The sequence below is a fragment of the Branchiostoma floridae genome, chromosome 18 (assembly GCF_000003815.2).
Source record: "Branchiostoma floridae strain S238N-H82 chromosome 18, Bfl_VNyyK, whole genome shotgun sequence".
In the NCBI taxonomy this organism is placed as follows: Eukaryota; Metazoa; Chordata; class Leptocardii; order Amphioxiformes; family Branchiostomatidae; genus Branchiostoma; species Branchiostoma floridae.
Window position 1 is genome coordinate 18,245,639 of NC_049996.1, and position 27,814 is coordinate 18,273,452.

Sequence of the window (27,814 nt, forward strand, 5' to 3'; positions counted from 1 at the left end):
CCATTTACACCCTAAAATTGAGCAGTCTCAAAACTGCAGTCCTGAAACTTGAGAAAGGAAAATTTGTGCGGTAAAAACAAACTTTGATTGCCCTTTTACCGTATATGTAGCGTTTTTACCGCCACCACGGTCAGATCTCCATCATCTTCTACCTTCAGTGTCAATTTTTAAACAGTTGACAGGAAAACTGGAGTTGATCCGACGGATTTGTTTGGATTTCCCTGCACTACTGTGGGGAGGGGGGCGACCGTAACGAAACTGTGATCTCATCAGACACTTACGGATCATGACAAGCCATCTCTCGGCTATACCGTAAGACTGACAGAAATCAGACGACAGTCATGGCTACAGCACAGCCACCGACAGCAGAGAACCTCACAGCCCCGGCTGCAGCTAGCCAGACGGCGGCGGGACCGGGCACAGGGGCGGCCGGGGGACAGACAGTCGGCGGGACGGAGAGCCCCGCCCCGGGGGCCGCAGGTGGAGGAGCCGCCGCCCCGGTCAGCTTCGTGTGCCAGAGATGCGGGCAGCCCCTCAGGTAGGTTCTCAATGTGTCAATTCTACAATGTAGATACATTCTAGTGAGTATTAGTCTTCAGTATCATCCTATGGAAAATTACATTGCAGACAACAGTGTTTTCATTTGGCTGACAACCTTATGATATGAGAACAAATTTATGATATTCCTTTACACTCAAATTATATTTAGCAAATGGGCCTATACATGATAAGGTTTACGTTTATGTCATTTGTAAGCCGTAATTCTAGCTTGATGAAGACTTCCATGACTTCCTAGAAATCCATCTATAAATTATAATGTAACGTTATATTGTTATCATCATCATCGGTCAACGGGGTTATAGTGTAGAAATTGGCAGGGGCGAGTAAGAACAGAAAGAAACAACACCCCGACTCCCGGGATTCGAACCCGCGCCGAACCCGGGCAGCCGGATCACAAATCGAACGTGCAAACCGTTCGGCCAAAAGGCTTAAGCCGTTAGGCGTCTTCGGTTTAGCAGTCCTTGAACACCACTGTTACACTACTCCCCCTTTTCTTTTCAAGATTCGTCCTCGAATCTCCGAGATCGACATCCCTGTGTGGCACATACTAGCCTGTTACTCACAGGGCCGGCGTGGGAACCATTGTAGAAATTGGCAGGGGCGAGTAAGAACAGAAAGAAACAACACCCCGACTCCCGGGATTCGAACCCGCGCCGAACCCGGGCAGCCGGATCACAAATCGAACGTGCAAACCGTTCGGCCAAAAGGCTTAAGCCGTTAGGCGTCTTCGGTTTAGCAGTCCTTGAACACCACTGTTACAATAGTACATCTGAAGTTATGGCACCCCATGTAAGGAGGAGTAGAGGACACAGATGTTGTTGTCTCTTTTCTTACATAATCGCCAGACTAGATGCATCACTCACAGCTCTTGACCAGGGCACGCTCGACGATCTGACAGCACTGCTGGTATCCAAAGGGGAGGGAGGGTGATTTGAGAGCTAAGATGTTGTTGTCTTGTCTCTACATCATCTGTTTTTAAATCTCCAGACTAGACGCCTCTCTCACAGCGTTGGACCAGGGAATGATTGACGAGCTGACAGCACCGCTTGTGGCCAGAGAAAAGAGGGGGGGGGGGGCTGCCAGGAAAGAGGAGGGGAGAGCTAACATTTCGTTACAACTCTCACATCATCTGTTTTTAAATCTCCAGACTAGACGCCTCTCTCACAGCGCTGGACCAGGGCACTCTTGATGAGCTGACAGCACCCCTGGTGGCTGGAGAGGAGGGGGAGGGGGGCAGGAAGGAGGAGGGAAGGGTTCAGATGTTGTTGTCTTACCTCTTACAAAATCTCCAATCTAATCAATAATCTCCTTTTTAAACCTCCAGACTAGACGCCTCTCTCACGGCGTTGGACCAGGGCACCCTTGACGAGCTGACAGCACCGCTGGTGTCCGGGAAAAAGAGAGGGAGGGGGGGCAGGAAAGAAGACGGGAGAGCTAAGATTTTGTTGTCTCTTTTTTAAATCTCCAGACTAGACGCCTCTCTCACGGCGCTGGACCAGGGAACCCTTGATGAGCTGACCGCGCCCCTGGTGGCAGGAGAGGAGGGGGAGGGGGGCAGGAAAGAGGAGGGAAGGGCTCAGATGTTGTTGTCTTGCCTCTTACAAAATCTCCAATCTAATCAATAATCTCCTTTTTAAATCTCCAGACTAGACGCCTCTCTCACGGCGCTGGACCAGGGCACTCTTGATGAGCTGACCGCGCCCCTGGTGGCAGGAGAGGAGGGGGAGGGGGGCAGGAAAGAGGAGGGAAGGGCTCAGATGTTGTTGTCTTGCCTCTTACAAAATCTCCAATCTAATCAATAATCTCCTTTTTAAATCTCCAGACTAGACGCCTCTCTCACAGCTCTGGACCAGGGCACCCTTGACGAGCTGACAGCACCCCTGGTGGCCGGAGAGGAGGGGGAGGGGGGCAGGAAGGAGGAGAGGGGGAGACAGGATGTCAGGTTTGAGGAGACTCGGGAGGACGGGGTCATCAGGAAACTCATACCTGCTGCAAGGTAACTGCACTATAACCTGATCAGAAGTTAATTGTTCTACAACCCAAAGAAAATATGACATAGCAGAGTTTTTGAACGTATCTAGGGCTCGAAATTCATCTTTCTGATTAGGTGCACTGATGCACCATGTAAAAAAAGTAATAAAAAAAAAGTGTACACAGTTTTGGAGTGTTGACAATATGGATGAACCCAAATTCCAATTTAAAATTCTTATGTACTATCATGACATTTTATTATCTTTCTAACACTTAGATGTCAATTGACAGTAGTATACACTGAATCATAATCTTAAGATTATGATCATAATCTTAAGATTATGATCCAGTGTGTACTACTGTCCTTTGGTATCTAACATACGCAAACCTACAAAAATATTTGGGTGCACCAAGGTACATATGCACCCACCCAGTATTTGAGCAATGGTATCTCATGGTCTTCCTCAGCTTTCAATTATAACATTTGGTAAAAAAATCTACAATGCATATGTTTGACTTAGATTGACCTTCTAATGTTTGACCCGGATTGACCTTCTGATATCTGACCCAGGTTGACCTCAGTGGAGAGCGGCAGTGGGTTCACCCTGATCGATGCTGATGGCAGAGACAACCCCAGTCATAGGTTAAAGGTCACCAGCCACCTGTTTGACATCATGTCGGGACAGACTGACGTGGACCACCCCCTGTGTGAGGTGGGCTCTTCCAATGATCTGATGTTGTCATCTCCTGTATACACGTGAAGTTGGTGTTTAACCTTTAGCTTGCTAAGATAAGCTTTTCCACTAAATTTATTATGGCGAAAGGCAGCAGAAAAAAGTTTGCAATGAAGGTTGGACATCCAGGTTTTAAGACACAGTCACCAAATATCAATGTAGCAGTTACTAAAGCAACTGGATATGATTTTGGAAACAGTCAATGCTTTTGCACTGTTTGCAGGTGCTGTAACAGGAACACAAACGTGTGATGTTGTATATTGTGTGGTGACTTACATGTATTTACCTGAATTTACCTGAACCGTTGAAACTGTAGTGCCTCCGCAGTCAGGAGCTGGAAGGCGTATGTAATAGATATCATGTTAACAGCTTTCATCCATATACCACACCTGCACTTCAAAGCCTTGTATACTAATCAAAGTATCCAATACAAAATTAATCTGGTGGTAAATGGCTAAAGTAGGTTCAAGTAGACTTATGCTATACACTGTATATTGGCTCCTTGTGTTGTACCCTGCAATAACTAACCCTGTTTCCTGCCCACCCCAGGAGTGTACAGACACCCTGCTAGATCAGCTGGACCAGCAACTCAGAATAATAGAGGACGAGTGTAAGGACTACAGGTAAGTGTTGAGGCCTCACATATTTATTCCCTTGGTTCTGAGACATTTTAAGTAAAGTTTTTATATCTAAGAAGCCATCAAACACATGTTTGTATTTCTTTATTGTGTCTCTCATTATTTTGCTAATTCTATTGCCAAACTCTACAGATTTTGCTATATGCATAATTACAAACCTGTTCTTATTTGCTGTAATAGCTAATATTTCGTTCAAATTCGCTTGAAGAGCAAATATGTTGATGTCCCTGGCAGAGTGGCAGTTCTAAGCACTGACTGCTTTGTGACAGAAGCAGAAAGAACACACTAGCAGAAACAATATGTTTTGATTCCCATTGGAAAATAAACATCAGAACCAGCCTGTGAACTGACCAATCCCGTTCCTGTATTCCCAGGGAGTTCCTTGAGAAGCTGAAGCTGACAGAGGACCACAGTACCGAGGAGCAGCAGCTTCAGGCACAGCTCAACAAGGTTTGTTTCTCTGAACCTTTGTTTATTCATGAGAAGCTCAAATTGGCCTGCAGGCCGTTTTTCATTGAGGTCATGCAGGGCTCGAAATAATACCTGCATATGCAGGTTAGTGTAGGTAAAATTGGAGCTGTGCAGGTATTTCTGGTGTCTACCTGCACCTAAGCTGCACTGGTTCATGTACTGGGTTTTATACATAAATGTCCTATGATGTAGCTGTATATACAAGTAGATTGTTATTAGCTGCATTGACTGTTACCACCTATAAAGTATAGCAATGGCTCCTGAACAATTTTAGTATGGTCCATACTTCATAAAATTCAGAGTGGTGCAGGTAAAATTTGTCTGGTGCAGGTAATTTTCAGTGTTACCTGCTCCAGTGCAGGTATGCAGAAAAAAGTATTTCGAGCCCTGTCATGGTACTGTAGCACAGGGCTGTCTCCAGGACCCATCCCTCCACCCCAGGATGGAAACTTGCTTGTTGGGACAGCAAAAAAATATTAGCTCATACGTCCCAAAAATCTGAACTTTGTGACATAAAACTATTGAAAATTCATTTTGATAAGCTTGAAATGACAGCAGCTCCAGGCACAGCTCAACAAGGTCAGGCTCTAGTACTGAGCTTTGTTAGTTTGTTAAAATTCACCACTCAAATGGAAGGGGTGAGGGAACAGGTTATAGAACCTTGGCTAGCTCTCGCCCGACATCATAAAAATACAATGGATACAGACTAATTTAAGACAACATAATCAATCAGACTACAGAGCCCTTAAATCCTGGAGCTGTGAGTTCGTGCATTCCTCAACTTCACAGCATCTAGTTTTTATTAGAAATTTCCAGACAAAAGCAGGAAACAGTAGCCCAGCATGAAAGACAATAGATACTGCATCTAACACTTCAATGTCACCTACATGGCTTCCCTTTGAACTGGTTGATCAAAGGACTGTGTTTTGCATCCAGAGTGAGGATCTTGTTGGGAACAATTTCTGTTGTTGCACCTGATTTCCAGACTTCACAGTTCTTCTATGATAGACAGTTTGATCCGAGATACATAACAAAACATTCACAAAACAAAATGCTACAGTTTGCGGATTTACCATGGTATGCTATATACATGTATTAAACAAAGCACATTGTAAAGTGTTGTGTGTTCTCCAGCTGAAGGCCGAGGAGAAGGAGTTGATGCGGGTTCTGGAGCAGGTGGAGACGGAGCGCTCCGACATTGCGCGGGAGGTCGTCGTGGAAACGGCGGAATCAGAAAGGCTGGACCAGGAGGAGGAGAAGTGAGTTTGGGGTGAAAAGGGACAAAATGCAATACATTAACTCCTTCATTTCTGTAGGCAGAATTTCTATTGACTTCACATGTAATTAAATGGTTACAGGACAATGTACGTACATGTATGGAAACTCACAGACAACACAAAGTTACTCAACTAGCAATCAGATCCTCTATACTTACTCATTCAAAGCAGCAAAAGATGATATAATAATTTTAGAAACTCTGTTCTCTGTATTCCATTATCATGGCTGCCAGGTATCAGGTTACGCTCCATGACCTTGCTGTGTTCAGTAAGCAGGCATCATGCTACACTAACCCCAACCTTACCGTGACCTTGCCATGTTCTGTAAGCAGGTATCATGTTACACTCACCCTGACCTTGCCATGACCTTGCCATGTTCCGTAAGCAGGTACTGGCAGGAGTACGGCGAGTACAAGCGTCAGCTGCTGGAGCTCGAGGACGATCAGCGCAGCGTCGATAACCAGCTCCGCTACGCACAGTACCAGCTGGACAAGCTCCGCAAGACAAACGTCTTCAACGCTACATTCCATATATGGTAAATATTACTTTGCTTACTTTTGGTTCCTGAGCACCATTTCAGTCATGTGTTTTTACAACTTTTTTGTTAAATCATGCAAAATAACAAGATCCATGTATCATGTTGATCCAATAATCTACCCTATTCTATCTCAGTACTCTCAGCATCCATAATGTGTTGAAATTTGGCCCTTTGCTGCCAGCTCAGTATCACGCATGTACCATTGACTTATGGTTTCTCATTTCATGAATTATGCCCAAAAAAAGAAGTGTATTTCATCCTTAATAACACTTTGAATCATCATTCTTGTGATGCTGATGATGGTGATGATGACATCACTGGTTCTTCACTTGTAAAACAATGTCTAAGTTAGACCTAACATTAACTGTGTTTTTTCTTCGACAGGCACAGCGGCCATTTTGGCACCATCAACAACTTCCGGCTGGGACGCCTTCCCAGCGTGCCCGTGGAGTGGAGCGAGATCAACGCGGCCTGGGGTCAGACCGTGCTGCTGCTGCACGCGCTCGCCAAGAAGATGAACCTCAAGTTTGAAAGGTCAGGGGTCATGACCCCATGGTTAAGGGCCATGTAAAATAGTGTTAAGATTTTATATACAGGGTAAGACTGAGATAATCCCTGCCAGCACTCTCCAAGTTGAGCCTAACAGGTGTTAACTTTGTTGGCTACTCCATCAAAATTACACAGTAAAAACACAGGTACGAATCACAGTAGACGTATGGCCCCCTTCAGTCAGTAATGACCATGGTAAAATCCTATGGGTTGGTCTTCTTCTGCACTGTTAACTTGTTCTTGTTAGCGAGTCCCTCAAAAGTACAGTGTGAAAACCCAGTTGTGAAAGAAATGCTAAACATTGTTTGTTTTATTCACATCTCCAGTAGTGTTATGTGGTGTATGAAGATAAACAATAAACTGAAAGTATCATTTTCTGTTTCAGATACCGTCTGGTCCCCTATGGGAACCACTCCTTTCTGGAGTCTCTCACAGACAAGTCTAAGGAGCTTCCGCTGTGAGTAACAAGCGTCTTTAACAAGCATCTAAAATCTAATCTTAAGATGTCTTATGTCCCAGAGCAAGAAAGTCAATTGATGAAAGTCTTCCCTGTCTTTCCTGATAAAAGCAACTTCATATCATTATGATACACAGGTTTTATTTCAGCTATTGTAATACTCATTTCTGTACTCAAAAAAGTGCTTACCAACAAGCTTTCGATCAGTTCTTTGACCCTCCTCAAGTTGAAATGACCCAAAGCCCAATGTCACATGACCTGAATGGATGTGTGACATCAGCAATGGGTCAAAAGAGGGCAGTTATGCGAGCTATACATCTGTCCATTAGTCCCATAGCTGATCGGCCCTAGGGGCAGTATACAGGTACAAAATCCACGGCTACTGTAAATGCAGAAATATTTACAAACTTAAGGTTTTATGTTTGTGGTTTTCGCGTTGCCAATGTACCACGAACTTAGAACCACCGCGAACATTGCTGCATTTACAGTAACACACTCCATTTTCCCGCTACCGCGAAATTGAATCCGCACCGACTTAAATGCATTTGCAGTAAATATTTTCCTTTCCCATCAGGTACGGTTCTGGTGGTTTCCGATTCTTCTGGGACACCAAGTTTGACCAGGCCATGGTGGCATTCCTGGACTGTCTGCAGCAGTTTAAGGAAAGAGTGGAGAGGGGAGACACTGGGTTCTGTCTACCTTATAGGTAAGGAGGGGAGACACTGGGTTCTGTCTACCTTATAGGTAAGGAGAGGAGACACTGGGTTCTGTCTACCTTATAGGTAAGGAGAGGAGACACTGGGTTCTGTCTACCTTATAGGTGAAGGATAGTCAAATTTGTCATGTAGAGTACTAAGGTAGAATAAGTAATGTTTGTAGCACTTGATGCCCAATGGTCAGCAAAATTCTTGTGTATTTAGACAGTTACTAGTTACATCCCAGTCTGTTGTCACTCCTCCAACTTCCATGCCACTGGGAACAGTTGCAGTCTTGTTGACAGTGTTCTCTGGTATGCTGTTCACCATACCTCTTGCTAACTACTCAGTACCATGGTGGTTGTACCATTGTGGCACCCTTAGCAGATCAAGGGTTAACCCAGGTGTGTACCTTGTCCCTGCAGGATGGCTAATGGGAAGATAGAAGACACAGGAGGCTCAGGCGGCTCCTACTCTATCAAGTAAGTCTTTCACCTTCGAAAGCTTCAAGGTGTAAAAATGGGCGTAAGATTTTGCGTAAATCATTGCCTTTTAACAAGGTACTCAGAGAAAAAATATCAAGAGCCATAGAAAAGAAGCATTTTAAGACATCCTCAAAAGTTCTTAGCCGGATAACCAGAGCCAGGGGGTACCTTAATTCAAGGTAGATATCCATAGAAAACATCTACTTAATCTTGATCTAAGGTTGACAAAAGCTACAGTCATACTTTGTATTGTTTTGCAACAACAAAAGGCTCCACTGAAAAGCAGCACTATGCCACGGCTTGATGAAATAGAAATAAATGAACGACTAAACTTTGTGGAAATAGGCTTTTTGATCTGTATATGTATCTACATGTATAACCGCACTAAGGCGTAACACACCAGCAGTTGATATCAGAATTATTTTAAAAATACCCAAACTACTTTCTTTTCTTAAAATATTGGATGGACGTTTCTATGCGGTTTGTGCTGTAACATTCTTCAGACTGACGCTGTTCTTTTTCCTTATCCCAGAATCCAGTTCAACTCAGAAGAGCAGTGGACGAAGGCGCTCAAGTTCATGTTGACCAACCTGAAGTGGGGCCTGGCCTGGGTGTCATCCCAGTTCACCCACAAACCCTGACCCTGTCTGTGTTTCATCCAAAATCTGTATGGGTGTTTTCATCATAGCTTACCCATGAAAGCTATTGTTTTAGGACACTTTTGGGCCCATATTGGCCTAAGATTTGAACTACTGAATTGAACAAACTGAACCCTAAGTAGTCTTTTTTCTTGAACACATTTAAGATATTGTTCATTTGAATTTGCTGTCATAAGAATCTGTCATATGCCCTTTTGAGGCATGAAGGTGCAATAAATGATTGTTCTTTTTTTCAATTGATTGTACTTCCATCCATGCCAGTTTTCTGGATATGATATATTAATAAAAGTATGAAACATAGGAGAGAAGAAGGATATGTCTACATCCTTGGTGGTGTGTACTTGTCTGTATGTAAATACATGTATGTGCTGTAGAATGAAGAGTTATTTCATGAACAATGAGAATATGTCTACAAACTATGTAGAGGTAGAACAAGGAGATGCCATGGGGAGAGCATTTTTGCATAAAAGATTTGCAGCATTTTTTTTCTGGATAAGCATTGTTATTTTAGTGCTACTCATACAAGATAATGCACTGGACAAGACTATGCTATAGGACAATGTGTTAAGTACCATTCTTTCAGCATGTTATGTTTGTCTGTTTCCAAAATTGTTGTGAATGGTACTTATAACTTTCAGAGTATAAGACTTGATGCAACATGTTTAAGATGATGAAAAGTCTCTCAATTGTATGTATTTTGACTGCGAAATAAAAGATGAAACTGCATATACACTGTTGTACGGTGGTGATTTGTTGCGGTTCGCACCAATGTCGCTAGGAGGCGTCAGTGAGTGGAGACATAATTGTGGATTCGCCCAATAGATGTGACACTATGAATAGTACTTTTTTTAATGTCAGTCAAAGAAACATCGTTTGGGTAGAAATACCGAATGTGAATCTTTTAATTGCATCATAGATACTCACAAAAAACGGCTAAGAGGTATGTAACCTTTATAACTTAATCCATCAAATTTTCTGTGCCCCCCTTCAAATGTAGAAGAATGGTACGGCCTGTGTAATTGTACCACGTGACTTGGTTGCTAACTCGACCCAGGACGCCGTGCGAGTTGGAGACCGCTACTCCAGGTAAGTTACCTGTGCACTTTACCTTAAATTCTACATTTTTGGGCAACTTTAGGCCAAACTCGAAACGTTTGCATGACTACGAAATGTTTGCTTACAGCAAAATCCCTGTAGTGGGTATCAGTATCCGCGCCATATCAATGTTACAAATTTGTTGCCATTTCCCGCTGGTAGTGGTTAGTTTGACTGCTACAATCCCACCGCCTTTGTAGTAACAAATCCACCTAGATCGGGGCAAATCTACCCTCTAGTGTTCGTCTGGAGTGATATGCTAAGCTCACAAGAACGCAGAAATGTGATTTAAGCGTGAAAACCTTGCAGACCAACTCGTTATTTTCCTCGCCCGACTTTGCGGGAGGCCCGAAGTCATCAGGTTGCAATCTGGGCTCATTTATTTCTTGGTTAGGCTCATTTGTTGCTAATGAACGAAACCAGGTGTGCTATTGTGGCATTAGATAGATGAATAAATAATAAGCTGAGGAAATAGAAAAGTTCCAGATTGAAAGAATGAGTCCACAAAACCTTCAATTCCCAAGGGAAGCTATGGATATTATAATCAAAACAAGTGGACTTTATTCCCAAGACATAGTGCAACAATAATCATGTAGCCAAACACACAGAACTCATCAATCGTTGCCTAGCTTGTGTGTAATATAAGTAGAATTGTATTAGTCAGAAATAATTTGATTAGCTGTTTCTTCAATCAATTTTGTACGAAAGCATGTAGCAAATCACCCAGGGTGCATTTAATACCGTAAATGCATTTAAGTTCGCGGGGATTTAATTGCGCGGTAGCAGGAAAATTGAGTGTTCGCGGTGATTTTAAGTTCGCGGTTGCGCCATTGACTGTAGTCTCATACTATAATGGATAAACGTTCACGGTGGTTTTAAGTTTGAGGTGAAGTGGCCACCGCAAATATAAAGCCACCGCAAACATTTCTGCATTTACAGTAACCATGATGAGAACAACGAAAACAGAATCTTAAGTTGCAACTGTATATGACTTGGGGCATTAAGGTCTCGGCTTTAAGAAAATCCTAAGGCTCCTTGCTTTGGGAGTTTTCAAAGCTTTTATACATGTATGGGAGATATATTATGCAGATGCAGATATAGAAGATGATCGTTCAAGAGTAAAGATAGCCAGAAATAAAAACTTTCGCTGGAAATCTAATTCCCTTCTAACTTTGGGACACAAGCTACCGTGTTATTACAACCACCTGATATCATCTTTAAACTGCGGACTGTTTTTCCTCAGTATCCACACTCTATATCAGGTTACTAACTAAAGCTTGTATGTTGTAGTGTTAAAAGTTAATGTTACTTTTAAAGTTGAACTTAACATTTGATTATTTAGGTTGGCTTTGATAATGGCGAAAAGTGTTACACAGTACATTTGTACTGTATGTTGATGCTGTTGCATGTTAAGTAAATGATTTAAACCTGTTACGAACACATTTAAGTACCAATATTCTTCCATGACGACGGGTTGACTCAAGATTCGATACCTTACTCCAACATCTGTGAAAATTCATCATCAAAGTTTCTCAATCTGAAAACGTTTTTTTTTAATAAAATCCAATAATGTCTCATGAACCAAGTATCAAGACTCATACCAAGTATCAAGACAATCAGAGGCATTCTTGAGTTATTGTAGTCGCAGACAGACAGATACACAAACGCTGATGAAAACATTTATAACTCTCTTGAGGAATGTATTAACTAGATAATCATAACTTATGAGTATTTTTGTCTTCCCTTTCTGTACGCCACCTGCCACCTCTCTGCCCAGTTTGTGTACAGTTTGGTGTTGCTATTGACTCAAGCACGGCGTTATCCAAACAACTCCCCACTGTATCACCCCTCAACCATAACAAGGGCACGCTCAAGAGGGGAACTAGAACAAGACACGTCTTTCTTCCCTTCTTGTTGTGCTGGTATGAGAGACTTGACGCAACAAAGTATTCAATGTGAATTCAAAGTTTCTCTTAGTATAAAATGTAGCAGAACATCTCAATTCTGATAATATGATGTAGCAATTAAGTCAATCTTCATCATGAAAGTCCATAAAGATTGTACCCAGCTACTTGATGTTTGTAACAACTCTGATATGTCATAATATTTTCTTTTGTGTTAAGTAGAAACTGTGATACAAAAAATAATATATTATGACTTATGTATCTCGCTGATGCTAAGTAAGGTAAAAACAACCAAAAGGCTTATTCAGGAAAAAGCAATAATTAAGAAATTCTAAACTTTCCTGGTCGGTGATCTTTTGTCCTAATGTGGCATGTTGCTGTGTTTGTCAGTCAAACAGGTCGATAACTGTGACCCCTGCAGCTATTACTTCAGAACAACTTGTCTCAGAGTCAAGTTAGTCCAACTGGAGACAGATTTTGCCATTAGTAACTGTCACAGAAAGTTCTGCTCTAGATGATTTAGCTTTTGACAATGTCGGGCGGGCTGTACGGAAGCGTGATTAAATCAGGCTACAGTGAATAGGACTGACAGTCTTAATTGAATGAACTCTATGTCTTATTTCCGTAAATAACTTCATCAGGTTGGCAATTATTCATATAGTAAGGTTCTTTAGGCACAACCAATGAATACTTACGAGGGGGCATACAAACTGAGCCACGTTTGGGACGGCATTCTTGCTGCTGCAGCACCACCTACATCAGCTAGAAGTTGCAGCTAGAAGTAGTCTCCAGTCATTCTTACCCTGATGATGGTGTCTGATAGACACTGAAACGTTGGAAGTAAGTACTCATTGGTTGTGCCTAAAGAACCTTTCTACATCCATTATTCCATATCTTATTGCTTGTCAACAGAGTAGACTGTATCATAACTGTTAACACTGTGTTCTTCTTATTTAGAACACACATTTACAATAACAAGCAAAGTTCTCCCCAGAGGATGGAATAACGGAGGCCCTCCACTATACTCCTAGCCCAGCTCCACTATACTACTATTGAAATTTAGTGTGTTTCTTCCCTATTTTCTTGGTTAGTTTTGCTAGAATTAATGAAAATTCACAGATTTTTGTGTCCAGTGGCATCACTTTTCCAGTCGGCCTTGTCTGCAAAAACTTGTGAATGGGCGATGATCAAAACAATAGTCGTTTTGCCACTTCACAACAAAGGAATCACTATAATACATTATACTTGTAGTATTTGACACCCTCTGTCATTGCAAAATGAACCCATTTTCATGAAAGTGCAGCGCGTTGGTTCAGGTTATTCTTGCCAGCCCCTCCACTATACTAAAAAAATCTGGGGAGAACCCTGACAAGTGTTTCCAAAGAAGCAGTTTTTCCTTATTGCTAGTGATAAAACTTTGTTTTCTTTTTGCCATTTCCAGAAAATGCAGTAAGATGTAGCCATGGCTGCAGCAGTCACCTGATGCAGTAACCAAGGAGACCACCAATCACAACTCAACGTTTCCATCCGCACGTCAGCAGTAGTAGTTCTACCCGTCACCATGGCAACCCAGGTGCGACTGATCAGCATGTCCCGCGGGAGCAGCACCTCGCTGGACCAGCCAGACGACATCCAGGCCGAGGTGAGGCTCTGTCGCCATGGCTACAGGTTACCATGGTGATGTAATCTTGTTACAACTGGAAAGTGAAGTGTGTAATTGGATGTGAGATGGCTGTTTTCTTGTTGGAGGTAGTTTGGCCTGAGGTGACACACCTGGACTGACACCTGTTGTGACTGCTCAGTCCTACAGGGTAGCTTTGACGAAAGATAATAGGAAAGCTTGTTTTACTATCATTAGGAAATTGTAAACAAAGTTACATGCTCCTGTTTTCACTTACAGTGCCCCCAACATTTTTTCCATTTCTCTTCAGTGTTACTGATGAAAGATAGTGGACGCTATCTGAAACATCAGACCATTTTAATCCCAAACCATATCCAGTTGCTTGTGCAACTTTTCTTTGGCATATCTTATTACCGGGATGTCTAATCTTCACCGATGCAAATTCTGGATACTTAATACGTATGCATTGCTTTGATAAATGTTGTATTTAAAGACGTGGATAATGACTTGTTCCGTTTCCTTGCACAGGTGTACGTCAGCGGCAGTGGGAAGTTCTGTCTGAGTCTCCACGGCCGCGAGCTGACTGAGATCCCGCCTGACATCTTCAACATGGACGAGCTGAACTGTCTGTTCCTCGGCAACAACGGAATCTCCCACGTCCCCCGGGACATCAGGAGGCTCAACAAGGTCCAGGTCAGTAGGGGATATCCTTCTGCCTTTTGGCAGGTGTATTTTGCCAGCCAGTAGTTACCCAAATTATGAGTAATGAGGCTGTTTAACGTGGTGGAGGCACCTCCTCGAGTACTGGACCCCCGTTTTATGTCCCTCCCGGAAGACGATTTCGTGGTAGGCTTCTTGAAGCTACAGCAATCCGGTTGTCCTTGGTTGGGGAACTCCCATCCAAAAACTGTCCGGACCGCACGTTGCTTAACTTCCGACATCGAGGGATCGGGTGTACCAACGCGCCACACGGCCGTATAATGATGGTAGTACTCAAGGATAAGTTGTTGTTGGCATCCATCTGTCTCGGAAGACAATGGTAGGCAGACGGTGGGCTAGGCGACCTGTCTGCCTGCCTGGCCTGCACATGACTTTTTAGGTGAAGGAGGGGTGTGCACTTCCTTCTCCACCCTCTTGTCTACTGGCGCACTAAGCCTCACAGGGGCAAGAACTGTATGCCACGTGTAAGTCGGCCCCAGCAGATGCAGGTTTGTTGTTTGGAGTTTCCGACTCCTAGGAGGAATTCCGACCAGGGATGCAAGGGGTTCCTTTACCATTTGGACAATGCTTATTCCATAAATAGTGAATCTAGGCCGTTATACTATGACAAACATTTACAGTAAGATTGTGCTCTACTACATTCTTTTTGTCAACTTGCTAATGATGTATCATACTGTATTTTAGGTGCTGGCCATCCAGGATAACCAGCTGACGAGTCTCCCCCCCACCATGTTCCATCTGGAGGCCATGAAGGTTCTGGAGGTCAGCGGGAACCAGCTCACCGAGCTGCCGGGAGACATCGGCAACCTGAAACAGCTCAACCAGCTGTAAGTAGTGGGGTACATTTATCACAATTTAGATTTCAAATAAAGTTCACAGCTCTGGGTGAATAGACACAATGTCTGTGGCATGGCGAATATCGGACCCGGTACCTCTTGGTTTCGGAGCCAAACACTCTACCAGTGACAAAAGCAAAATTTCACTCACAATAATTCATAAAGGTTAAAGATGTTCATCAGTCACGTATCAGGGTTCTCCCCAGAATTTTTTAGTATAGTGGAGGGGCTGGAAAAAATAACCTGCACCAACGCTTTGCACTTTCATGAAAATGCATTCATTTTGCAATGACAGAGGGTGTCAAATACTACAAGTATAATATATTATAGTGATTCCTTTGTTGTGAAGTGGCAAAACAACTATTGATTTGATCATCGCCCATTCACAGGTTTTTGCAGACAATGGCAACTGGAAAAGTAATGCTTGGCACAAAATCTGTGAATTTTCATTAATTTTAGCAAAACTAACCAAGAAAATAGGAAAGAAACACACTGAATTTCAAAAGTAGTATAGTGGAGCTGGCTAGGAGTATAGTGGAGGGCCTCCCTTATTCCATCCTTTGGGGAGGACTCTGCGTATGATCAAGATGTACTGAGCAGACATCAAAAATTTGGAGGTAAGTGTTTTAGAGAGTCACGGATCAAAAAATATTAAATGAGCTTCTATTAGTCTCATCTATATCACATTTGGTCACATCGTCCCCAAGTATGCGACCAGCAACAGTGTTTTTCTTTCTAACATGTAGTGGTGTAGGGATTCTACATAGCATCTCTCCTCAAAAACTTGATGGAGATAACTATTCCCAATTCTGCAGGTATGCGAACAGAAACAGCCTGAGTTCCCTGCCTGATGAGGTGTGCTCGCTGCAGCAGTTAGAGGTGCTGGGTCTGAACGATAACCTATTCCCATCTCTCTCTCCCTGCAGTTATGCCAATAGGAACAACCTGAGTTCCCTGCCTGACGAGGTGTGCTCCCTACAGCAGCTGGAGGTCCTGGGGCTGAACGATAACGAGATCACCTCGCTTCCTGCTGGGATCAGGGGCCTCACCAAGATGAAGATTCTGGGACTGGACAATAACAGGTCAGGGTTAAAGTCTGTACTGTTTCAGTCATCTGGTATGTTGGGTATAACACACCAACTTCACAGGACCTGGTACATTTCAGCTGGTCATTTGCATCAAGCAACTTGTCAGCTTGCAAACCATTTCTTCTCAAATGCTTTTCATGACACATGCGATCTCACTTTGCTGTTCTAACATGGTTTCTCACTGCCTTTCTCACATGATATCTCACTGCTGTTCTTACATGGGTCTCTAACTGGTGTTCTAACATGGCTTCCCACAGCTGTTCTGACATGGTTCTCACACTGTTATTCTGACATGGTCTCCTGCAGCTGTTCTGAGATGGTCTGCTCTAACATGGTTTCAACTGCTGTTCTGACACGGTCTGTATCTGTATCTATATAGCCGGTATAACCACCCTTCGGGGTAACACATCAGCTTTGTCTCTCCCTGCTGTTCTGAAATGGTCTCCACCTGCTGTTCTAACATGATATCCCACTGCTGTTCTTACATGGTCTCCTACTGCTGCTCTGACAGTGTCTTGCCCTGCTTTTCTAAAATGGTCTCCCACTGTTCTTCTAACATGGTCTCCCTCTGTTGTTCAGAGATGGTCTCTCACTGCTTTTCTAAAATGGTATCTTGTTGCTGTTCTGAAATGGTCTCCCATTGTCGCTCTCACATGGTCTCCCCCTGCTGTTCCCCAGACTGGAGCGCGTGCCGAAGGGCATCTGTGAGCTGGACGAGCTGATCAAGCTGGGCCTGTCCGGGAACGGACTGAAGCACCTGCCGGCGGAGATGGAGAATCTTTCCAACCTGCGCGAGCTGCTGCTCAACGATAACGAGATCCAGTACCTGCCTGTTCAGGTAAATCAGTTCATAACTTCTATAACTCCTGCTGAACGATAACGAGATCCAATACCTGCCTGTTCAGGTAAATCAGTTCATAACTTCTATAACTCCTGCTCAATGATAACGAGATCCAGTACCTGCCTGTACAGGTAAATCAGAAAACACTTTGGGTCTGTTGAGAGAAAATTGTTGACAATTAATTTGCATCATCGTTGACATTTGCATGACTCGAGATTTATCTTTTTCCCTGACCTGTCCTTTTCCCTGACCTGTCCTTGACCTTTTTTCTAACCTGTCCTTGACATTTTTCCTGACCCTCTTTGACCTCACCCATGACCCTTCCTTGACCTTTCCCCTGACCTGCCTTTGACCTTTCCCTAACCCATCCTTGACCTTTCCCCTGACCTGTCCTTGACATTTTTCCTGACCTGTCCCTGACCTTCCCCTAACCCGTCCTTGACCTTTTCCATGACCCGTCATTGACCTTTCCCTGACCTGTCCTTGACCTTTCCCCTAACCCGTCCTTGACCTTTGCCCTGACCTATCATTGACCTTTGCCCTGCAGCTGTACTGGCTGGAGTGTCTGGAGGAGCTGGCCCTGTCTAACAACCAGCTGAAGTCGCTCTCACCGCAGATCGGCCGGCTGAAGGAACTCCGCATCCTGGGACTCAACAGCAACCATTTAGAGGTAGGGTCAGCAGCAAACACCTAGAGGTAGGACACACTCACTCACTATCCTGTTTATCATCAGTCGTTCCCCATAAGGCGAGGGTAAGACATGCTTGTATGTAGATGTTGAGGCTGGATGCCAGCTTGCCAGCAGGCTTTATCTTTTATAGGCTAATAATCCTAGGACCTGCCAGATGAGATTGGTGAGCTGAGCTGCCAGGAGACACAATGGCTGAATAGTAACTGTCTCAAGGTGTCACATGAACACATGATTGTTTATGGTAGATGTAGACTAAGATGCTTAGCTGCCTAGAAACATTAGGATTGGACAGTAATGAACTGAAGGTGCTACGAGGACAGTAACATGTATCACATATAGAGAGAGTAGAGAGTTACCCTGCTGAGATTTTCGTCTCTTCTTACATGTGTAGGTTCTTCCTGATGAGATTAGTGAGCTGAGCTGCCTTGAGACGTTAGGACTCGACAGTAACCGTCTCAAGGCGTTACCTGAGCACATGGCTGTTAATGGTACATATAGGCTGATATTCTCTTCTGTTCTTACATATCTAGGTCCTTCCTGATGAGATTTGTGAGCTGAGCTGTCTGGAGACGTTAGGACTGGACAGTAACCGTCTCAAGGCGCTACCTGAGCACATGGCCAGCCTGGTGAATCTGAAGGAACTGTACATCGGCAACAACAGCATCGAGTACATCCCGGACGACATCTGTATACTCACTGAGCTCCAGGTTTGTGGTCGGCTTATTTTGTTACTCTCTTTGTAGTACCAGATCTGATATTTTTGGTGGCTTCTCTTACAAGGACTTGACCCACTAGATGCTCAGTTCAAACCATGTTATTGTTTGCTTATTTGGCCAGGTATCCTGACACAAGATCTCATAGAGTTGGTATCTATGAAGAATGTCTGAATGTCTGATTGCCTCTCTGACTCCATCACCAAGGAAATCCTAGATAGAAATTGTGTTAAGAGGGACATCAAAATGTGCGGTCTAACTGGGGTGAGCCTGCTGGATAGAGCTGCATGGAAGCGAGGTGTCAAGACTATCCGACTGCTGCCTACCCTTGTCAGGGATCCCAGCAGCAGTATAATTGCATACTGGATACTGATTTATATGTCTTATGTTTTTAGATTGTGGCCATGACCGGTAACAAGATCGACTCCCTCCCCGTGGAGATCGCTAACCTGAAGCGTGTCTTGTCCTGTATTACAGATTGTAGCCATGGTAACCTGTTCTGTATTTCAGATCATCGCCATGACCGGTAACAAGAGCGACTCCCTCCCCGTGGAGATCGCTAACCTGAAGCGTGTCTTGTTCTACATTACAGATTGTCGCCATGGTAACCTGTTCTGTGTTACAGATTGTCGCCATGATAACCTGTTCTGTATTACAGATTGTAGCCATGGTAACCTGTTCTGTATTACATATTGTAGCCATGGTAACCTGTTCTGTGTTACAGATTGTCGCCATGACCGGTAACAAGATCGACTCCCTTCCCGTGGAGATCGCTAACCTGAAGCGTGTCTTGTTCTGTATTACAAATTGTCGCCATGCTAACCTGTTCTGTATTACAGATTGTAGCCAGGGTAACCTGTTCTGTATTACATATTGTAGCCATGGTAACCTGTTCTGTATTTCAGATCGTCGCCATGACTGGTAACAAGATCGACTCCCTCCCCGTGGAGATCGCTAACCTGAAGCGTGTCTTGTTCTGTGTTACAGATTGTAGCCATGGTAACCTGTTCTGTATTACAGATTGTAGCCATGGTAACCTGTTCTGTATTACAGATTGTAGCCATGGTAACCTGTTCTGTATTGCAGATTGTTGCCATGGTAACCTGTTCTGTGTTTCAGATCGTCGCCATGACTGGTAACAAGATCGACTCCCTGCCTGTGGAGATTGCTAACCTGAAGCGTGTCTTGTTGTGTTACAGATTACTAAACTCAGTAACCTGTTCTGTGTTTCAGATTGTAGCGATGACCGGTAACAAGATCGACTCCCTCCCCGTGGAGATCGCTAACCTGAAGCGTGTTCAGCAGTTTGGGCTGAACCATAACCAGATGGACCACCTGCCGCTGGGGATGTGCTCCATGTACGACCTGCAGCTGCTCTCGCTGGAGGGCAACAGGATTCCTGAGCTGCCGTGAGTCATTTACTTCTTATTGTTATTATTGTTATTGTTATTGGGTGGGCCGACTACTCACTCTTTGCAGCCAGGGGCTGAATTGCAAGGAGCTTACAATGGGTGGGGCTAAATCGCAAGGGTCTGGAGCGAGCTGCCATTCGGCGCCACTCAGGTGACCTCAATACGACTGTCGCAAGTGTCTGGAGCGAGCTGCCATTCGGCACCACTCAGGTGACCTCAATACGACAGTAATTGCCCCAGGTGCGGCCAAGGTACTGTTTTTTGGATAACTCATACCGCACCCTCGCACGTGTGGCGGGTTCTTTAACGTGCTTGAGGGGTGGCTCTCCTCAGACACGGTTTATTATTATTGGTTTGGCTGTTCAGCACACACAGCCAGGGCTGCCCAACTAGTCTGGGGCTATTACAGAAGGTTAGCCCTAAATGATAGGGACAAGGAAGTGCACATTGAATTTGACATGAGCATCAAATGGCCACCAACACTTCGGTGTATGACACTGTCCTTGGTACTGAAACGATGATTTACTGAACATAAAAACAATTAGAAAATCGCCGAGCCACCGAAGTCTTCGAAGAAAGTCGTGTCCGGGTCCAAAAAAACGCGAAAATCGCGCTGGGACCCCAAAAACCGGAGCTGGAAACTACAGGAGGTGTTTACAGTATCGCTCAAAAAATTAGACTGATGCTCATGCGCGGCGAGGAATCATGGGTAACCCGTGACCTTTCAACTTTGGGAGCTACCAAGTGAGGCTACATGGGGGTGGTCAGGCTCAGATACACCTGAAGTCATTCACTGATTCAGTCTGCCTGACAACGAGGGATGCAGGAGACAATCTGGCTTGTGATACAACAATGTACATTACTGTCAAGGTCTTTCGTGCTTTGCTCTGACATGCAAGACAGGAATCTGTGGCAATCTTTGTGTCATCCCTCAGAGGATGACCTGAACTGAACTTGCACCTGGGAAATTCCCTCAGCTTTTTTCAACAAGTGCAATGAACAGTGTCTAAAGAACTGTGACCCTTTCTAGTAGATTGAGCAAAACAGCCATGATACGAACTCCCAATCTCTTTGCCCAGCAGACGCAGTGTCACACACTACTTGTAACGCTTGTTCACCTTTATTCGCAGGGTAACCTATATCCGTCGTATTAAGCAAGATGGTATTTAGGGATATCAACTGGACGGACGATGGTTTCAAACTGTAATATGTTCAAAATAATGTAGTTTGAAACTATCGTCTGCCAACTTGATATCCCTAAATACCCATTTCTGAAAGCAACGGATATAGGTTACCCCGCGGATATAGGTTACCCCATGTTATATGTTGGTAACGAGGTAATTTTCCCTCCCCAGGTCGGAGTTCTCCAACCTGGTTCACATCAAGCAGCTGGAGCTGAGCAGCAACTCCCTGGAGGACTTCCCAGACTGCCTCTGTGTGCTGGTCCAGCTGGAGTACCTGGGCATGAACAACAACCAGGTCAGAGGTCACTCATGTCTACCAAAGTGTAGCTAAAAATTATGCAACTGACAGATTTTTACCAAACACATGTCATTGAGTATCATTTGTTTTTAACAAGTTTGGGTTTGGGTTTTTTAACACAGTTGTACCAATGCCACATGCATTTTAAAAGAAAATTTGCTATGAAATTGTATTAGTCAAGAAGTGAGAGAAAGACTCCTAATTAGTTTACTCTTTAGTTCTACTTTTTGTGAAGATTGTAGATTCATAAAGCTAGTACAGGGGCAGGTTGGGTGAGGGGTTTTCTATTTTCCACATACCTTATCCTTCTCCCCATCCTGGTCTTTCATAGGCACATGGGGCATGTGTGGCGCTCGGAATATTTTACTATTCATCAAGTTTGTTGTTATTTATGTCTGTGTGTATATGATGTATCTGTGTCCTGTAGGTCGACCAGGTCCCAGCTGAGATCTCACATCTACGGAAACTCCGAGTTTTTCTTCTCAACGGAAACCAGTTCAGGGACCTACCCAAGGAGGTAAGCACAAACAACTTGTGAATGAGCAAGACAATCTAATGTCTTTGTTCTTAGATTGAAGAAAATAGTGCTGATGAGATTAGTATCAATTTGCATCAAAGAGTAGTTACTCAAGCAACTGGCCATGAATATGATTTTTGGATCTTCCAAAATCATAAATCATGAAGCCAAAAAGAAATTGCTCAAGCAACTGGATGATGGATGATGTTGGATTTGGACTCAAATTGTACCCAGTTGCTTATCTTATTACCTGGATGTCTATCCTTCATTGATAGATACCAATTTGAATACTGAATCTGAGGGGGAAAATTTGTACTTTGATTCACACAGTTTCAGGGAGTGAATATAGACAGAATCCATTTTTCCTCCCTTGTCATCTTGCTCATTTGCTGAATGTTTGCAAGGAAATATCCTGAATAACCAACAAAATAAATTGATTCAGCATGAAAGAACTGAACTGAGGAGTTTTTCTGTGTTTTTTTTTGCCATTGTTGGGATTCTCCAGATATGCACCTTAAGGAAGCTGGAACGTCTTGGCCTGTCCCGTAACCTCATTACCAAGGTCGCAGTAGAGGTCAAGAAGTTGGACAACCTGACGGAACTCAGTCTGAACCACAACCAGTTCACGGACTTCCCTACACAGGTATGTCTTAATGCTGGTTGTAACTCTGTCCTTATCAAAACCTGACAAAATTCTTGACCACAACCAATTCATGGAGTTCTCTCACATGTATCATAGACTCTTGAATCCTGACCATAACCCTAACCCTAAAACTCAAGGAACCCAGTCTTTATGATTACAATGTATTTACATTATGTTACCTTCATAGAATTGCCCTCACACGTTGGGCTTGTTTTAATGTTTTCTGTACACATTCAACTGCATATACATTTTGTATTCTCAATTCAAGTCAACGAATCACTGTTAAAATTACCGAGGGGATGCAGAAGACAATAAAAACTCTGTCTTTCAATGGGAACCTTAAACATTTATGTTCAGTATGCAAGCTTGGAAAAATATCTGTTCCAAAGTTCACTAAGTATTATTCTCTAATAGTATAGCCTGCCAATGGATAATTTTACCACTGATTCTATAAAGTCCCTATGAACACCTGTGTGCTAATTCTCCACCTGTGTTGTCCAGGTGTGCTACATTCCCAACCTGCAGCTGCTGACCTTTGACCAGTCAGGTGGGCCAGGTGTGCAGTCATTGCCGGACGAGATCGCCGAGCTTCAGCATGTGACAGAACTGGTGCTGGACAACAACAACATCATGGCACTCCCCACTGTTATGGGTGAGTCTCAGTAGGACATTAGGATAAGCTTTATTCCTGACACTCTTTATTTGTAATACTGTAGATCCCATTGGGCGTGGGGACCAGGAAATTGCACCAGTACAAAACCGTTTGTGTTTCTGGGACTGGTCAGAGAAAAAAATCAGTGGATCGGATTTTGGACAGATTAGAGAATGAACAGATTATTTCAGTATATCGGCAGGCAACCACATGTCTTGGAGCTAACCAAAGAAGACTCCTGCAGAAATCCTTATAACCTTACTGTTTCCCCCCCAGGAACCATGGACACTTTTTTACGTTATCTTTTGTCAAATTAGTACAAAATAGGAGTCTGTATTCTGAGGAGATCCTAATAAACTGTCTGTTTTCCCCAGGAACCATGTCCAACCTCCTGCACCTGTCCCTAGCCAATAACCAGCTGATGTTTGTGCCGGAGAGCCTGTGTGAGTTGCCGCAGCTGCGCAGCCTGCAGCTGCAGGGGAACCAGCTGCAGCGACTGCCCAACAACTTCGGACACCTGGCCAGAGGTGGGTAGTGTTTCACCTTGTAGGTTACGGCTAACAATCTATTCCTGGGTTGTGTTAGTACGGAGTACAGATATGTGTGCTCGACTTCAGGCCGGTAGAAGAGATCGTATTACTTCAGGTCTCACTTTCTGGAGAGCACATCCTATTCAATATTCATGTTTGGGCTATACTAAGATACATAGAGTGGAGGGGTGCTAACAGCTGTCTTACTCTCCTAACAAGTAGAGCTGGATTACTGTTTACTCATCGCTGAGTTTGAGTTTATTGAGTTTATCAAGATGCCCTTTAGTGGAGCTACTCTTTCAGGGCTTTCAATGATGAAAGCACAGATAATACAAAAAACAGATCTGCAAACAGGAACAGTCTAATAACACACAGATCAGACTCATATACAAATGCAGACTTGAAGTTTGAAGTAACGAAGTGAGGTCAAAGGTCATACTAAAATATACACTAAAAACCATCAAGATCCATAATGTTCGTGGTTTGCTAATTCACCGCAAACATTTTTCCATGGCAGTAAGAGACTACAGTGCAATTGTATGGCGCTACCGCAAACTTTGAACCACCGCGAATAGTCCTTTTTCCCGCTACCGCGAAATTAAATCTCTGCAAACCTAACTGCATTTACAATATAAATCTGGCAATTGTGTAAGTTAATGGAAAAGAGCTTTGATCAACATATTCTGTTTGACACTTAAAATGTCATACTGTTCCCAGAGGTTGAGCTGAATCTGACAGGAAACCCGCTGATGAGACCCCCCACGGTGGTGTGCGACGGAGGGAAGGTCACCCCCATTGGGCGATACCTGAAGAAGGCGGAACAGAGGGACGGTAGGTCATCTGCAGAGTTCACCTTTCACCTTTGACATTTTCCCAGTAGTTAAACTACAATATCGACCATCTCTCATACGATGGAGAACATGGATGATGCACTGTATTTATGTATTATCTAATCTTACTTTCTGTACTTTATTTTTATGTGCAAATGAATTTAATCAAAATCAATTAATGGCTTTTAAATTTTTGACAAGTAGTGTACCCATTTCTTCTTCTTCGTTATTATGTGCTTAACCTCATTAGGCTGAGGGCTTCAAGCATGGTATGTGGGACGTACAAAAGCCTGTAAGTTTTCATCCACTCACACTGGGAAGGACCCTTACTCTTTCCGATAAGTGTGGCAGGTTCTTTTACGTGCCCTGGGTGTGGATCTCCCCAAACATGGGACCTTCATCTACTTCCTATCCGAGGGACGGCCCTCGCTGAAGCTTAAGGTACTCATTTTTCACCAGAGTGAGGTGAGGAAACCCGTGTAAAGTGCCTTTCCTAGGGCCACAAGAGCGGTGACACAGCCGGTTTCGAACCTCGAAGTCCTTATTGTTTCTGTTGTCCTCCACAGAACTGCTGCTACAGAAGATGGTGCAGTGTGTCCAAACCTCTATCACCACTAAAGATGTCTACACAACAGTACTGCCCAAACTCAGACTACCCAAGGTGGGTTCCACTGTTTGACTAGGAGACAGTGTTATACAATCTATGATAGAGATAAAGACAAAGGTTAACTAATTTAAAGTACTACTGCTGACCAATAGCTTACTTGAGGCATGTGTGTGGGCAGGTGGTTGCTTTTCACTGTGTCTAGTGCACGGTATTGGAAGGCGGAGCCCATCCCTCTCCTTCCACTGCCTTTTACCTCCTCAGCCGAGGTTAGCTACCCATTTTTACACTAGGTCCTGGTTAGTGGTGGAATTGTCAACGCAAAACTTTGAAAATAAAACAGCCGTAAATTTGTAGTCGATAAGTATATCAATGAAAAACTTCACAGCAGAGTTCAGACTGTTACTCTTTTTTAACAAGTATTTCTTTCCCAGGATGCCCTGGAGGTTCTGGCAGGAATGGGTCGTCACGCGCCAATCCCGGACAAGCTGCGGGTTGCCATGGCGAGGTGGAAGGAGCTGCAGGCCACGCCCGCGGCCGGCGTGGAGCGCCTGATCAGGATCTTTGACGTTCTGGACATTCAGGACATTCTGGGCAAACTGAAAACAATGAAGATCAGGGCACAGCAGCATAGGTTATAGGGCAGGGGCCACAGGTTATATGACAGGGGTCACAGGTCATGGTAGCGTAGGTCAGAGGTCAGTTTGTAGGACATTCAGGACATTCTGGGCAAGCTCAAAACCATGAAGATCACTGAGAAACCGAGAAGACAAAGTGAATTACAGACCACGAAATTTTGTTACCAAGGAGACAAAGTGAATTATAGTTACTGTATTGGAGCAGTGAAAAGAGTCTATTTTCAACTTTTACTGAATTCATAGGCTTTATATTTACTATATGCTCTAAACAGAATGTAGTTACTTAGGGCATCTGTAGTTTGCCAAGGATGCTGCTTTAGTGCTCTAATGCTAACTTTTAACATGATGTGGAAATGTTTTACAAGCCATAGGAACAGATCTTTGTATCCTACTTATACAACTTAATATGTTAAAGCTAGAGGAAAGTTTCCGGTCCATCAGTAGAATATCCTGAATGTGCAGAACGTGGGAGGTCCTGACCAGCTCTCCATGCAGATCAACTTCATCTGAAAACTTCAAGACGTCTGCAAGACTTCTTTGGACAAGATCTACAGTTGTGAAGGAACTCCATGAAGCAGTTATTCGAACAATTGGATATGATTTTGGAAACGGTCAGATGTTTAAGACAGCCATTTGGCATCTTTCGTGACATTTGAACTTTGACATGATGAGGCAACATTAGAAGTTGATAAGCAACTTTTGATGGCAATCCAAATGCCATAAACAGCAAATGTAACATTGTCGGAAAACTTTGATGACTTTTTTTGACCTAGTTATTGCTAAACCTTAAAAATGGCTTATTTCGAATTCTAAATAACTGTACCTCTTAGCAGCCATAGCTGAATTGCGTGTAACTATTTCACATTATTACTTTAATATGTAAATATTTAAACTTGCCAAATGAAATTCTATGAATGAATTCTACTACCATCTTCAATTCTTCATCACCACTTATGAGTGCTATACTGTAAAGCTTTTTGTGGAAAGACTAGTTAGGTTTGACATGTAATGTTAGTGCGAGTTTGCTGCTATCTGATATATATATGATATGTACAAGTGGAACAAAGTTTTAAAGTATCCCATCCCAGTATGTATCCTGACTTGTTGGCTTTTTACCAACGAGTTGCCATTTTTTGTCCTTATGTTCTAGTTACGCCATATCGATTTGATCAATATACGTTATAGGGACGGTGGTCATGGAAATTCTGATCCTTTGTGTTCAAAGAAAGTTTAGCATTGTACTATGATTATTACCAACACACTCAGACAAACTTTAGAAAAGTATGAATGAAATTTTGAATTATAATTTAAGAAAACTATCAATGAAACTTTGCCTTAAACAATGACATTTTACAGTATGGGATATGAAAAAAATGCAGTATAAAGTCTGGGCAGAAACTAATTATAGATAATTCATTCTTTGAGAAAGTTATATTTTTTATCATGCAGTTTGTTGAATAGAATGTGTGTTGTGATCTTTGTTAACTATTGAACCACATGTATATATTTTTTCATTCACAAAAGTCACAGTGCAGTAACAATCCAATAAAATCTAAACTACCACTATCTTTTGCGTCGATGTATGGATTATTCGTCTACAAGGCTCGCTATGAGTGTAAATACATAACTCACTGTACACCAGGCTATCATCTTATATATCGGGATTTATCTTACTATTCAAGAATAGTAAATAATAAGTTCTTTATAACATGTGACAACCCCTACATGGTATACCTATCAATGTATCAATGGATGTCATACTTTGCACCCGGTACAATTGTTGTGCAATAATGTCAATCAAATCATGTTAGCCAGGCTTGTCAAGCTAGTGAACATGTTAAAACTTTGGGTAACTCGTAACGAGTTGCTCCCTTGCTCTAATTTCCTCCCTTGCTGCATGTATTTTCCTCTCATCCTCTAAATTCCTCTCATCTTCTAATGATTTTAGGCCGGCGCCATCAC

At 43.2% G+C, this 27,814-nt stretch overlaps 3 protein-coding genes across 4 annotated transcripts; all 3 read left to right on the forward strand.

Moving 5' to 3' along the window:
• Positions 1 to 14: 14 nt before the first annotated feature.
• LOC118405840 (beclin-1-like) lies at positions 15 to 9,086 on the forward strand. Of its 2 annotated transcripts, none has more exons than XM_035805644.1 (12): positions 15 to 538; positions 2,384 to 2,557; positions 3,104 to 3,245; positions 3,816 to 3,889; positions 4,279 to 4,354; positions 5,510 to 5,634; positions 6,038 to 6,187; positions 6,575 to 6,724; positions 7,125 to 7,196; positions 7,771 to 7,902; positions 8,317 to 8,373; positions 8,909 to 9,086. In XM_035805644.1, exons 1-12 carry the CDS (start codon positions 342 to 344, stop codon positions 9,015 to 9,017), a joined length of 1,458 nt encoding a protein of 485 aa, XP_035661537.1. In that variant the 5' UTR covers positions 15 to 341; the 3' UTR covers positions 9,018 to 9,086. The 2 variants fall into 2 exon arrangements, with proteins under 2 accessions (XP_035661537.1, XP_035661538.1); XM_035805645.1 differs by having other exon boundaries at positions 6,041 to 6,187; positions 8,909 to 9,085.
• Positions 9,087 to 10,054: 968 nt separating this feature from the next.
• Positions 10,055 to 19,288, forward strand: LOC118405544 (leucine-rich repeat and death domain-containing protein 1-like). Its single transcript, XM_035805048.1, has 12 exons — positions 10,055 to 10,121; positions 13,476 to 13,676; positions 14,184 to 14,348; positions 15,060 to 15,202; positions 16,027 to 16,293; positions 16,978 to 17,137; positions 17,688 to 17,810; positions 18,362 to 18,545; positions 18,669 to 18,697; positions 18,940 to 19,002; positions 19,055 to 19,148; positions 19,269 to 19,288. The coding sequence occupies exons 2-12, from the start codon at positions 13,596 to 13,598 to the stop codon at positions 19,286 to 19,288; spliced, it is 1,329 nt and encodes a 442-aa protein (XP_035660941.1). The 5' UTR covers positions 10,055 to 10,121; positions 13,476 to 13,595.
• A 480-nt stretch (positions 19,289 to 19,768) lies between these two features.
• Positions 19,769 to 27,418, forward strand: LOC118405841 (leucine-rich repeat and death domain-containing protein 1-like). The gene is made up of 9 exons (XM_035805646.1): positions 19,769 to 19,953; positions 21,312 to 21,435; positions 21,866 to 21,955; positions 22,461 to 22,598; positions 23,100 to 23,250; positions 23,625 to 23,777; positions 24,498 to 24,611; positions 25,177 to 25,271; positions 25,649 to 27,418. Exons 1-9 carry the CDS (start codon positions 19,787 to 19,789, stop codon positions 25,853 to 25,855), a joined length of 1,239 nt encoding a protein of 412 aa, XP_035661539.1. The 5' UTR covers positions 19,769 to 19,786; the 3' UTR covers positions 25,856 to 27,418.
• Positions 27,419 to 27,814: the final 396 nt, after the last annotated feature.

Bases quoted from the DNA above. Each gene is read 5' to 3' on its own strand.
- LOC118405840 (XM_035805644.1), top strand. From the start codon at position 342: ATGGCTACAGCACAGCCACCGACAGCAGAGAACCTCACAGCCCCGGCT. The intron at 6,188-6,574 runs GTAAATATTACT...TTTCTTCGACAG, and splicing joins AACGCTACATTCCATATATG to GCACAGCGGCCATTTTGGCA. The intron at 8,374-8,908 runs GTAAGTCTTTCA...TCCTTATCCCAG, and splicing joins GGCGGCTCCTACTCTATCAA to AATCCAGTTCAACTCAGAAG.
- LOC118405544 (XM_035805048.1), top strand. From the start codon at position 13,596: ATGGCAACCCAGGTGCGACTGATCAGCATGTCCCGCGGGAGCAGCACC. The intron at 15,203-16,026 runs GTAAGTAGTGGG...CCAATTCTGCAG, and splicing joins CTGAAACAGCTCAACCAGCT to GTATGCGAACAGAAACAGCC. The intron at 19,003-19,054 runs GTCTTGTCCTGT...TCTGTATTTCAG, and splicing joins AGATCGCTAACCTGAAGCGT to ATCATCGCCATGACCGGTAA.
- LOC118405841 (XM_035805646.1), top strand. From the start codon at position 19,787: ATGACCGGTAACAAGATCGACTCCCTCCCCGTGGAGATCGCTAACCTG. The intron at 21,956-22,460 runs GTAAGCACAAAC...GGGATTCTCCAG, and splicing joins TCAGGGACCTACCCAAGGAG to ATATGCACCTTAAGGAAGCT. The intron at 23,251-23,624 runs GTGAGTCTCAGT...TGTTTTCCCCAG, and splicing joins GGCACTCCCCACTGTTATGG to GAACCATGTCCAACCTCCTG.